Raw genomic sequence first — 13,527 nt, 5'->3', positions numbered from 1 at the left:
CAATGCTGCATCTATAGATGTCAAAAAGAAAAATATATTCTAATATTGTACCAAAAATTTTTATTTATAAATGCATAAATATATAAATTAGTTAATTATTTATGATCTTTAAGTGATAGCTTTATATTAGGGGGTGGAAGTATTATATATACCATCGGGAAAGAGGTATTGCTGTGTTTGGTTATTTGCCGTTGCCACCTAAGCAACTTTTGATAATATTTAGTAATTTGATTTTGTATTTGAGGTTTCAGTTTAGTTGATAGACATTTCCACTACATTTTCAAAAGACTTTATATAATTAATATAGGTAAGGCTTCATTGGGGTGTCCATTTATAGCCCGAACCATTAAAATCAAACCGCACCGGCCCGTTATAGCCCGAATCGAACCTTAATGGGCCGTAATTGAGCTGAGGGTTGTGGAGCCCGCACCAACACGAAACTGAACCGCAACCCGTTTTGTAATTTTACATTAAATAGTATTTGAATCATTATATTACCATTAGGTAGTTGGTATAGACAATTAAAAAAAATCAACCATAAATTCAAAAATCAAATAGTCATTTTACTACTTAATATATATAGGTTCTTAATTTCTATAGAATGGGTGGGTTTTTTTAATGGAAATTAACCAATAACAATTTTGCTTTCTATATAATTATCCCTTTTGTTGTAGGACGTTGAATTGTTTCTTCTTGTTTTTGTTCTTACACACCATAAACCGTTAGTCAACCAAAATCTAAACCGTTAATCCAAACCGTTAATTAGCCCGAACCTAAACCGTACCAAATCGAAACCGGCCTGAAACCGTTATTTTGCTAATGGGCTGTGTTTGGGCTAGGTGTTTTTCAGCCCGAAACCGTTAGGCCCAGCCCGAAACCGTCCTAAACCGCACCGTTGACACCCCTAATTGGTGGTGTCTCGGAGGGAAGTCGAACTCTTTATGTGGATGCCCTAGTAATTTATAATGAAAGCTTGAGTAACACTAATTATGTAGCTCGGGTGTAGGGGGTGGCCGGGTCGGGTGGTTCACGGGTCGTCGTCACCCTACTCAACCGGCGTACAGTCCTCGACTGTACGCCCGTACTTTACAGATCCAGTGCGCGCCGGCGTACCGTAAGAATACGCTTTGGCTCTGGCGGAGAAACCTATGAAGAAGACGGAAGTATCGAAGTCCACACTCTAATCATACATAACTTCTTCCCAACCAATCTCGCCAGATTATCTTTCTCCACATTAATTCTGTATTCTCTTTGCAGTTGTTCTTTAGTTTCTGGCAATCGATCTCCCATGGAGTCTGTAGCATCTCTCAATTCCTGCTACGGTAAGTTTTTACAGTATGTTTCTGTCGCTTTTGCCAGTTTTCTGGATCATTCATGATCCTTAAACAAAAGTTTTTTTTTTTTTATGTTCTTTTCTTCGGCAATTTCATTGTTTTTACTAGTTCAATTCAAGTTCACCGAGGCTTTTTATTGTTTGAAATGATTCAAAATGGTGGCGAAATAGATCGTAGCGGTGAGATCTAGCGGATCTCTTCTACTTTCTCGATTTATTGAACTTTTCTGAATCTGTATAATAGAGAATAAATGCCTGAGCTCAGCTCAATTCACTGTTGTTGGAAGGCATTGGGAAACAGGTGTTTCTATTTCTTGTTTGCACGACGTCGAAGCAAAAGCCTCGCTTCTTACTCGAGAGAATGCGTATGTTGTTAGTTCTTCTGTCTGATTGCTTCGGCAGTCAGTACAAGTTACTTAGGTTGTTTGGTAATTGGCTTTTTTTAATGGATTGTCTCTTTGTTTAGCTCCCGGAAGGTTTAAGGAAACGTTTTCGCTTTCTTTTAACCAACAAACCTAAAAGAAATCGACTAAGTAGGTAATTTCTCTGCAAGAGGATTAGCGGTTGACTTCTATATAAAAACCAAATTAGGAAAAGTTAACTCAAACTAAAAAAGCTTTGCAGGGGTTAGATAACGTCCCAATTTGGTTTTAATACCTTGATTTTGATACATATTTAGTAAATAGGTGTTTGCCTTCGATGTTAATGACATATCTTAAACGATCCCTTCGGTTTGTCCACTTAATTTTCGTCATCTTTTTTATTTTGAACTTGTGAGAGACATGTTATTGGAAAGCTGGAGATACTATTTTATTTAAATAATTTCAGCTTGTAAATCACTTGTGGAGGTTATATTATTAGCTTTCAAATGCTTAAGTCCCAGTATTAGTTGACATAGGGCAGTTAAATGTGGGTTGTTTACCATTGCTTCTTTGGTCTACTTTGTCTTCGATGCAATCATATATTATCTGCTACGTTCCATCAACTTAGTGAAGATTTTCCCTTCAAAGGGCATTTGAAAATGCTAACTTTCTAGGCTTTAGGTCTTATAATAGCGTGTGAGTTTTGTCATCAAAATGCACATAGTTTACATTATTATCTCATCTCAACAGCTTCTTTTTCTCAATATGTTTAACTTTTATGGGTTTACACTTCAAGTACATTTTGATGAAAAAAGGTTTGCTCCATACTCAACTCTCCAATGTAAAATGTTGAATGCCAGGTTCCTTGGGTAACTTTGCCCATGCAAAATCCTTATTGGATAGGCCTTGTGGGCTTCCTATTTGTAATGCTAGCCCAAATAAATCAGCACTCAGCCAGGGTTGGACATTTGGTGGAAGACTCATTTCTTCAGTAAACAGAAAAGCTGCAGTTGTACCGTATGTTCAGGCCTCAGATACTCCAGTACTAGAAACATCTAAAGGTGAGATTCTTTCCATTCTCTGCCAGGGAATAAGGCTTTCCATTTATTAAGTAAAAGGTACTGAGGATTTGTAAATCACTTATAAAATGCGTGTTATACTCTCCTCATAATCTTCTTTATTGGGTTTATCCTTCAGTAAAATCAAGTGGTTCATCTGATAAGTGTTTAACAGCTTAAAATAAATTAAATTAAATTCCTGGTGTGCACTCTCATTATGATTACATACTACAGAAAGAACCCAAAGGTTCTTTTTCCTGTCACGAGAACTATATTGGCTGTTAAGCACAATCAAGCATTTGGTTTTCTTTTGTACTTCTTTATTCATGAGAGGGGGAGAATAAAACTTAAAACAGTGGAAGCTTGATCTACTTCTTTCGTAAATGTAAGTTACTTGTGTTTGAGCGAATACGGTTACTTAGACGTTGAAAATGGTAGTCATCTTGTGTGAATCAATTTTGACTACTTACTGTTTATCCTTTATGGGAGTGGGGTACTGACCTTCTTTCTCTAGTTTGCAAAGGTCAAGAACAACCTCGATTGTACTTCCAAAAACCTTTGGCCATCAAATAACTTGATGCTGAATGCTTTTCAAATCTTTATTTTGTTTATCATGAAAATTGCATATAATCACATTCTTTAATAATATTTAGTCTGGATAGGGTCAGTGCTATGCACATTATGACGCTCCCTAGACCCCACAGTAGCAGAACCCTTGTGCACCATTTATGCCCTTTCTTTTTTAGAGCGATACCTTACTCCAAAATCTAGAAAGTAGCTTACTCATGAAGCTTTTAAGCCTGAGACTGAATTGAGCTTTCCTGTTGCTATAGGTAACACAATAGACAGAATCATCCCCTAAAGATAACACAGAAAGACTTTGTCCCATGACTAGTAACTAGAACTTAATAGGAAAAAGAAGAAAAAAAGAAAGAAGGAAAGGAATAAAGAGGACTACAGAGTAGAAATTAAATCAGTTGCTGAGGGTCTCCACATCAATTCATCTCAGCTGTGGATCCATCTAGTCATTGAGGGGGACTTGGCTGTAGTCATTAAATGGTTGTCGAAGGGATGGTCCAGTCTCCAGGAGGATGACACAAGTGATTAGTTTATAGGTAGAAAAAATTAGTTTGCGACCATGGGAGTATTTATTTTTCGTGGGTCCGTAGATCGGTAAACTCCCTAGCTGGCTTTCGTGCTCCATGATATGGCAAATCATAGTTTGCTTTTTGAGTTTCCAGCTATTTTGCATGGAACCCCTAAATAGGGATAGATATGCCAGATTTGTTCATATTCCTAAGTGCCACACAAATTGTCTACCAGCTATGTGGCACAATAAATTATGTATTCTATAAAAAATAACTCCATAGCTATGATCCTGTTTTTTCTTCTCCATCATTTTGTTGGGCCATGCTACCTTAGTTGTCAAGGCACCACCTAGGCATCCAGGCTGTTCTCTTGGGTCTAAGGCAAAAATACACCTTGTTAACACTCCTTGATTTTGTGATTGTGTATGTTTATCACTTTGTCTGTTGATGAATTTGCTATATAATATGCTTTGTGCTTTGTTTATCATATGTTGATTTTCTTATATTAGGTGAATGCTAGCACAATAATATCATATTGCATTGGTATGACTTGTATGTTGCATATAAGCATAATTGTACAAAATTATTATTGCTATATTACATAGGGTCAAATACTGAACACCTGGGCAAGTGCCCTGTCGCATAAACACTGCTTCAACACCTTTGATCCCCTAGTCTGCCTCAACAGCTATATGCAGAACCCTAGTGTCACAGCTTCTAGGTGAATCATGGTGTTGGAGAGGCATAAATAAAGGGTGACAAGAATAAGACAAACAAGGCCCACCTAAGCGGCCACTGCTGGATCTGCTCAAAACATTGACAACTATGGAATTAAAGCTTGATCCAAGTAAAATGAGGAAAGAAATTTTAAAGAGTAATGCGAACCACCTAAAAGGGTTTAAGTAAAACATAGCAAGAAACTAAGTCCGTGTATGATTTAATTACCCTTAAATTCAATATTTCTGGTTAATTTAGTTTAGTGGGACCATATTTGGGGGCCTGTAGATATTGTTTGAACCCTGCTGATTAGGTCAAAATTATGTCCAACTTTAATGGATTGGTTTATCAAGACTGGGCAACCTGATCATTTTACTTGATGGCTGATAATACAGTGGATTCTTCAAATAGCAGTTCGCAAGGATCATCACAGAAGAATTTTCTGCAAGCTGCAACTTTTCCTGATGGATTTGAGGTGAGCTAACTCTTTAAAATCATGTAGCTGGCTCAATTTATATGGACTGATGCATAATTGAGTTGTATCTATATTGAGTTTATGTATGAATTATTTTTTGAGTCATGACTTTTTTATTTTTAGTAAATCCCAGTTTTTCTATCATATGTTTAAAGTGCGTAACGGTAGTAAGTTGATTTTTCTTCAGCAGGTTTATTATGTTAGTTCAAAGAATCTATTGAGTTGTGTAATTTACTAAATTGATTGTTCTTCAATCCTGATTACCATTGCTAGTATGTCCAAATTTGATTATTGTTAATAAATACATAAATGCACGACGACAACCAAGAGTCAGCAAGTCGGAAAATTCAGAACTGGCATCGATGGTGTTGGACAGATTTTATTACCATTTCAGATTAAGCTGATTAGCTTTTAAATTCTGAGGTGTATTGAGTATTAGATTGACTCCTGCTCCCTTATCAATAATAATGTGGACCGTAGTTGTGAAGGTGCTGCAGTGCCAGACATGTCCAAGGAAACTGGGGGCCTTATCCATCTAGGCTGCCACATCCCTTTTTTGCTCAATAATGGGGAACATAAGGATGGAAGAGGGTGCGGGGTGAACACCTTTGATACAAGAATCAATCCAAAGAATGGGGTACATTGTCCTCAACATAGGATGTTTGCCTTGGGGGCCTCAACTCACTCATGAACCAGCAAATTTGCTCGCATGTTGGCCTGTTGATTAGACAGCTTTTTGGTATTCATATCCTCCTGGTAGCATTCTCATTCTCTTCAGCAGTCTCAGACTCTCAATGGGCTTTAATTGTTGTGCCAGTGCATATGTTGTATTCTAGGCGGCTTAGAGGAGTGTGGTTCTCTTTAAAAGTCCTGCATTATGATTCACCCTATTCTCTTTGGTTCTGCATCTGAAACCTCGTCTTACCTTAGCAATATTTCTGAGTAAGGAGCAAAGCTTTTTCTGTCTAGCTGCAAAACCCTTGGATGTGTTTTAACTTTTGCTGATCTCATTTGGCATAAGTAGTTGGCAGATTAATGTTTCTAAGTTCTTTTGTGGCTTATCAGCTGACTCTCATTCTGCATCCTGCTTGAGTATTGGATAATTTACTAGCAATCTGATTGTAGGTGTTATTGGCTTGATTAAAAGCAGACTTCCTGGGGACTTTTTCCCCCCCTCCTTTCTGAATGTCTTGATAGGGGGATAAAGACAGTGATGTGAGGGAAGCCTTGAGTGTGAAACACATCTCAACTGAAACTTCTGTCTGGAAGTTTGGGACAACTGGCAGAGTGACCCTTGGTTAGGTTGTCCATGCATTAGAGATATATGATTTTTTTTTTTGGAATTTCCCACATAAAATTTTCATATAATATACAAATATGCAGAGCACACAAATGGTGCATCATACATATCATGTTGGCAAAAGTCGGGCTTCAATCAGGGGGACAACCCTCAGGCTAACCCTATTCACTTTTTCCCCTTTCTCTTTCCCTTTGACTAAAATGGCAAATCCAGTCAAATCTACACCTTTTCACCTTTCCAGATCCTTCTACTTACCTGCTCTTCACCTTCCTCTTCTGCATCTACAAACCAGTGAAAATACTGAAACAGTTCCACCAAAACAATCCTATATAGAAATGATATATAATACACCTCTGCAGCTGCCCTTCTGTCTTGCTGGGTCTCTATGTGGTCATTAATGACTACACTAACATTGTAATGGTGTGACCATCTCCCTCCTGCAACTACAAAACAGCGAAAATATTGAATTAGTTGGCGCAAATCAATCCTATATATTAAAGGACATACACCTCTGCCATAAGATCTTGCTGGCTTTCTCCATGTGGTGGTTGATGATTCCTGTAATGGGCCACTGGTTACATGAGTTTATACTTGTGGATCCAGGCGGGGGGGGGGGGGGGGCTGGTCGATAGGCCAGCAGTTGAAGTATTTCAATAAAAGAGAATAAATAATAAGAGGAATAAATGGGACATGTGGAGGGCAAGGAAAGGGGCAGTTATGAGTCTTCAGGAGGCTGATTTGGGTGGGGACTGGGGAGAGAAGACTTGAGCAGTCAAGGAAGAAGACAGTTTTTGGTGTGGCATCAGGGCTGCTACAAGGGAATGTTGGACTCTAGGTAATGCAGTTATGTTGCTATTTTTTCTCTTTTTTTTCTGCATTGGGAATTTCATTGTGCTGTTTGTGAGATCTTATCAGATGGCCATTGTAACATCATAGCCTCCAACTGTAATCTTTTCTATGTTTCTCCTTCAACCATTTATTTCTTCCTTTTCTGTTTCCTGTTCTTCTCTGAATTGTTGTTCGTGGAAATTAATAGAGGTGTCATATAAATTTAGAATGCTCTGAGAGCACATTGACACTAATGCAAGCGACGTGCCATTTTGGATGAACCATCAGAGAATCCTCTTGTTATAATTGGCTAAAATGGATGACAATAACTGTTGATCCTGGACTTCTTTTTTGGAATTCTCAACTTCCCCGGTTAAGTACCCCAAGAACTGTCAATCCTGGAAAATGCTCTATCTTGACAGAGATGCTTGGATTATCCAACCCTGCAAAGAACACAGATAGTCATTGACAAAAAGAGTACCTTTATATATGTATAATTTAAACATTGGTTTTTATATTCTCATCTCATTGGATTTGGAATTGATTCTTATGTTTGTTTCAGGCCTTGGTTTTGGAAGTCTGTGATGAAACTGATGTTGCTGAACTAAAGCTAAAGGTGAGTTTCTCATGTCTGTTTGCTAGCCAATTTGTTTTCTACCTGCAAAATGTTGCTGAACTGGATCTTGAATCTTACCATGCAAAATTTTGTATCATTTTGCAATGGGCTTCTGATTTACATGTATAGTATATTCTAGTTGTTCAACTTTATATATTAGTGGATTCAGCGGGCATTAACAACTATTCATGTATGAGTTGTCTGGTACGTTGGGAGTTGGCATTTCATTGTTGTGGCTCGATTCATTTCCATTTTGTACATAAAAAGATTGGTCTTGGATCCTGTATGCTCAGTACAGATTCGTGTGCAATGGCCCGGCATATTATAAAGCTTATAACAATTGGGTGGGTAAGTGATCTGGAGGCGAGAGTTGAATGGGTATGTTGTTTTTTTTTATTTGTGCTGCCATTATCTGGTGCGTCTGGTTGGAATAAAATATGGAGGCCTCTGTGGATGACTTCAAGGCAGACCCTGTTGGTAATGTATCAAATAGTTAGGGTCCCCTTATTGTGGAAAAAAACTCACTGGTATCAATGATGGCTTTAGGCATATCTCATTTTTTAAGTGCACATTAATTAACTGTTTTGTTTCCGTCTAGCTGGTAAACCTGTTATTTCTGTAGGCTTTGGTATCTGTTCTTGTTTGGATGGCACTTCGAAATTCTAATTGGTAAATATGATCAGTACCTCATATCAGATTAAATTTTGATTGTTTTCCCTAAGGTTTTGGGGGCCCTTCTATCAGTTTGATGCCATTCCAAAATTTTGAAAAATATGATTATCCCTTTCTAAACTCCTTATTTAAAAATGTTGATCTTCTTAGGAGGAATACTAAGTTTCAGCATGGCATCTTGAAGGTCTTCTATGAGTCAATGTTTCTTGCAAAGAATGCACTTACTTCCCATCCTCTGCGAACATTTCTTTCTCTTTGACTTGCTTCATCTTAATTCTGAGGATAGTAGCAATAAAGTTAAATCAGTCTTGGACCTCTACGAAATGTAAGACAGCTATCAAGTGAGCACCTTTTCATTCAAATAATCACAATCTTTTTGTGGAAAGAAAAACTAGGCTCAGAACAGTGGTCAAATGGTGATTGTCTGTTGGAAATGGAGTTTTAAGCGCCCTTAAGTTTCATGTGGTTCATACCCAAGTGCTACCTGAGGAAGAGTTGTTGTCCATGTCGTGGTTCCGTTGACTGAACACGTTGTTCCCCACTTGTCCTAGGATTATTTTGCCAATTTCTATTTGGAGGTAATTAAAGTGTTGAATAATTATTGGGTTAGTATAGTTTAAAGTTTAAACTCCATCTTTGTTTTAGTTGCATTTTCCTTCCCTTCCCTTCACTTCCAACGCTCGGCACATTAACTTCTCTCTTCCGGTGTGATTTGTATATGGAGGACTTGGTGAGGTATATTCTCTACTGCTAGTACTGGTGGTTACCCTTTTCCATCGAGTCTTGAATTGAAATGAATCATATTGGATCTAGTGGACAAAGAATCAAGTCCGTGGGGTCACTGAGCTATGTAGGATTGCCAAATCTTCACGCAGTAAAACAAGTAATGGAGATGAAGGGAGAAATGCTGACAACACACAAAAATTTATTGTGGTCTGACAGCCTGTCCTATGTCTACTCCCGAAGACCTTGCTGGTATGGAGTTCCACTATCAAATCTCTTACCACCTCAGGAGAAACACCCACCACAGGTTCAAGTCCACAATACTGTTCTCTCACTCAATCACTAGATTGTAATTTCACCAAGGGTGTGCTCTCAGGGGGAAAAAATCCAGAAAATTGATTGGAAATTTGATCATATAATTCCTTGAAAATAGTTTCCATGTGAAACAAAAAGAGCCTGATACTGCATTTGGTGCTTTCTCTCATATGTATATTTTTTTTCTGTTGGTTGCCTCAGTGCAAATAAATGACTAGTGAAGTAAACTTTGTAATTTCTTTCCTTTTTTACCAATTCTCTTTGTATCCCCCCCCCCCCCCAAAAAAAAAAAAAAAAAAAAACCATAGTAAACTCTGTAACATAACAAGCTGAGCATTATGCTGCATTTGGTGCTTTCTCTCAGATGTTTTGTGTTGGTTTCATTGGTGCAAGTAAGCTACTAGTGAAGTAAACTTCGTATTTTCTCTTTTTCCCTACCATGTCAGCTTATGCATTTATTTCATCAGCATAGATAGCTCCTTAGATTCTTGAGTCTCACATTTATATCATACATTTGAACAGGTAGGGGATTTTGAACTGCATCTGAAGCGAAACATTGAGGCAACAAAAGCTTCATCAGTTGTCACTTCACCTTCAGCCCCACCTCCAGTCCCCAGTGAACCAATGGTTGAATCAGCTTCCGTTGCTACATCATCTTCACCACCAAAATCATCTCCTGAAACTACTAGCCCATTTAAATATGTTTCCTTGGAGAAGTCATCAAAATTAGCAGCTTTGGAGGCTTCAGGATCAAATGGATATGTTTTGGTAGCATCTCCCACGGTATGATTTACTCATGGCGACTCTGTATTTTTCCTCGTCTGTTCTGAAATCACATTATTATTTTCTGAACCTTGTGAATTCCATCCACATTAGGTTGGCAAATTCCGAAGGGGAAGGACAGTGAAAGGAAAGAGGCAACCTCCTATTTGTAAAGAGGTGACTCAATATTTTAATTTATTTTCTTAAGTTATCATTTTTGTTTATTTCTTAAAATTTTTACTATTGAGTGTTAAGAAAAGTTCTATTTTGAACTGCTATTGCCTGCTGAGTCCATGGCCAGGATCAGATTGAGAGGGATATTCTTGTCCTGCCTGAGTAACCTACATCTTTTCTTCCTTCAAGGAGTTGCACCAAACCAGTTTTTTCCCCTGTAGAAGAGCAAACTGTTACTGAAAGTAGATATCACAGTCAGGCTTGGTGCTAAAATTTCAGGATGTTAAAACCAAATAGGGCATTGCAATGAGATAACTTGAATTAATAGTAAAGCAACACAGCCTGACATACCCCATTGATCAAATGTTGTAGTTTGGATTACTATGGAAGGCAGATCATTTGGAAAATGTCTGTAGAATGACAAGACTTGGCTAGAGCTCGTCTATGCCTTTATTTATCTTCACTTGCATTTCCTTAAATCAGATAGCTATGAACAAGTGGTAAAGCAACTTAACCAGAAATGTCCGGATGCAGTCACTTGATTTTATGGATTTGGGAGTTTTTTTTCTGTGTTATTATGTTAGGGAAGTTGGATATGCACAAGAGATTGTGGATATGTTTAGTTATATGGTTGTAAAAAAAATTATGTTCCAGTTTGAGTTTGATTAAGAAATTAATTTTCTTTTTCTGTATACATGTAACCCTTCATTTGCAGAATAAATTGTTTTGATCCTTGGTTCACCTCTTACTTCTGTAGAGTTGTGTTGGTTCTCTTCTTCCCTGGCTCTTATTAGGTCCTCCCTTTTGTCTACCAACTCATTCATTATTCTTCTCTTTGTTTTCTTTCCCTTGCCTTATTTTTTCTTCTCTTAATGTTGTTTTCCCTTGTTTGCTCTACTGGGGGTACTTGTTGATCTTTTTGTGGGTGAAGCTGTTGGAACTTGGAACTCGATCAGCTCACTTCAGCTTGGGCTGGGAGTTGGGAAGGCCTTCTCTGCTGAAAGTGCAGACCTCCAGTTTCAGATTGAAATACAATAAATGCCATGCAGATTAGATCTGCTAATTTATGTGATGCCAACCTGGTTTAACTCTTGACATCTGAGATCTCTTGAAAGCTGGCCCCATCCCTGAGCTGCTATTTGTTTGGTGATACAGTAGTATAGGCAGAGTATAGCATCCATCCAATTATTTCCCTGGACACCTAAGATTTATTAGTGATTTTACTGCTATTCTTTAGCTTTTTTGTGTAATTGGCAACTTGAACTGAGATTGTAATGGTTACAATTGGATCAAACAGGGTGATGTAATCAAAGAAGGGCAGACAATAGGTTTTCTGGATCAGTTTGGCACCGAACTCCCAGTGAAGGTTAGGCCACTTATTTCTTTTGTGCTTTAGTGGTAGTTCTATCAAGAGCTGTGTTTCTTACTATTTGGTCATAATTCTTGGTGCAGTCTGATGTTGCTGGAGAGGTTCTGAAGCTCCTATACGTTGATGGTGGTAAGATTTCTAGTGACATCTCAATTCTCATATACTTGTACCATGTTAATGCTTTGTCCTTCATCTACCCTGTTGTACAGGGTGGTTTGTGCCTGGTTCCTACTAGCCATAAATACAATCTCGATATGCATTACAATTGGGTAAAAAGAGAGTATTACTGGAGTAAGAGGGAACTGGATTGACCCACTCTGATCCCATATGGCACATATGGGATATATTCAAAAACTAAACGTCTTTAAGCTTGGTGAAAGTTGTCCCCAAAGCCCTATGGCATATGGGATATATTCCAAAACTAAACGTCTTTAAACTTGGTGGAAGTTGTCCCAAGCCCTTATGATAATCCAATCAGGTTTTTCCTTTTCTAATCCTTTGAACATGCCTTGCACATCTAGTTGCTTTAGCAACTTAAAATGCTAGGGCTCCTTCTGTTCGGAGGTGAAGGGAAGGGAAATGAATTAAAAATACTAATAAAATAGAAATTTTGTTTTCATTATCCGCACTTCGACACTGACCTTGTAACAGACCTTAATACATCGATTAAATCTTGGAAAAGGCTGGGGCATTCTGCTGGTTCTCTCTATATTCTTCTTTGAATTGCTACTTTTGCCCTCTCCTGCATGATACCCCATCTAGTGCCCTCATTATTCCCTCCTGGGTTAGACATATGGGTGACTCTTGCCTATTACCCTCCCTTAATTTATTTATTTATTTATTTTACCATTGTTATAACTTTGTATGTCTAATCCATGGTAGACGACAGGGCAACTACTAATTGTCTTCTTAAACTACAATTTGCAGAAGCAGTTGGTTATGGAGATCCTCTTGTTGCTGTTCTGCCTTCATTCCATGATATCAATATTAATTGAGCGGTTATCGTCCTGAATTCTTACTCCTCTTTTGCCCTTCTTGACAATTGCATTGGCTTCCATAGTGGTCTATTGTTGTAACTTTCTTCAATTCATTAGACAATCACCAAACAAAAATGTAGGTGATTGCTTTACGTGCTGTTGATCATGTGTCGGTGAAGTATTTTAGGGGGAGATGCTATATCATAATAGATGATGAGGACTAGTACCTTTTTACATTTTGTTGTTTAGCTTGGATGCAGTTGGATTATTCATATTGAAAATTTTAAAGAACGTCAAGGTAAAGAATTTTAGTTTTCCTTGAGAGAGCCCAAATATCCGGTGCTTGGTCTGAGTTGATAATTTGATAAATGTCAATGTTTAGCATCTCATTGTTTTTTTCGGTTGGTTTGTGGTTTTTTCCCCCCTTTTTTTTTGGTTGTTTTTTTTTGCCCCAAAGTTTTTTTTTTTTTGCGGCCTTCGTGGTGCCCGCGGCTCATGTTGTGCAGCCTTGAGATTGCACCAGGTAGCAATGATTCAATGTTTTAGTCGTTTAGATAAGCTAAAGTCGACTTGGATTGAGAACTGTTTTGAATAAAAAAAGCCAAACCAAACCGGTTCGCTAAATTTGACCCCAAAGTCTTGCATTCATTCGATTTCTTCATGTCCTATGAAGAAACCGAAGAGGTGAAAGAAGAATCATAATCTGGATTGTAGTGTCAGTAGTCTCGGTGAAGATCTTTATCTTTATGATCTCAGTG

General features: G+C 37.9%; 1 protein-coding gene across 1 annotated transcript; it reads left to right on the top strand.

Moving 5' to 3' along the window:
• Positions 1-1,115: 1,115 nt before the first annotated feature.
• Positions 1,116-13,122, top strand: LOC149021397 (biotin/lipoyl attachment domain-containing protein). Its single transcript, XM_089149633.1, has 9 exons — positions 1,116-1,322; positions 2,556-2,756; positions 4,954-5,033; positions 7,724-7,777; positions 10,010-10,270; positions 10,364-10,426; positions 11,721-11,789; positions 11,876-11,921; positions 12,720-13,122. Exons 1-9 carry the CDS (start codon positions 1,289-1,291, stop codon positions 12,785-12,787), a joined length of 876 nt encoding a protein of 291 aa, XP_089005759.1. The 5' UTR covers positions 1,116-1,288; the 3' UTR covers positions 12,788-13,122.
• Positions 13,123-13,527: the final 405 nt, after the last annotated feature.

The sequence above is a fragment of the Hakea prostrata genome, chromosome 3 (assembly GCF_041222555.1).
Source record: "Hakea prostrata isolate BN-2017 chromosome 3, UWA_Hpros_2, whole genome shotgun sequence".
Lineage (NCBI taxonomy): Eukaryota > Viridiplantae > Streptophyta > Magnoliopsida > Proteales > Proteaceae > Hakea > Hakea prostrata.
The sequence above is the reverse complement of the archived record's forward strand: the minus strand, read 5'-3'. Positions and strand labels throughout refer to the sequence as shown.

Excerpts from the sequence above, each read along its gene's own strand:
- LOC149021397 (XM_089149633.1), top strand. The coding sequence starts at position 1,289 with ATGGAGTCTGTAGCATCTCTCAATTCCTGCTACG. Across the intron at positions 2,757-4,953 it reads AGTACTAGAAACATCTAAAG|TGGATTCTTCAAATAGCAGT; the intron begins GTGAGATTCTTT and ends CTGATAATACAG. Across the intron at positions 10,271-10,363 it reads TTTTGGTAGCATCTCCCACG|GTTGGCAAATTCCGAAGGGG; the intron begins GTATGATTTACT and ends CATCCACATTAG.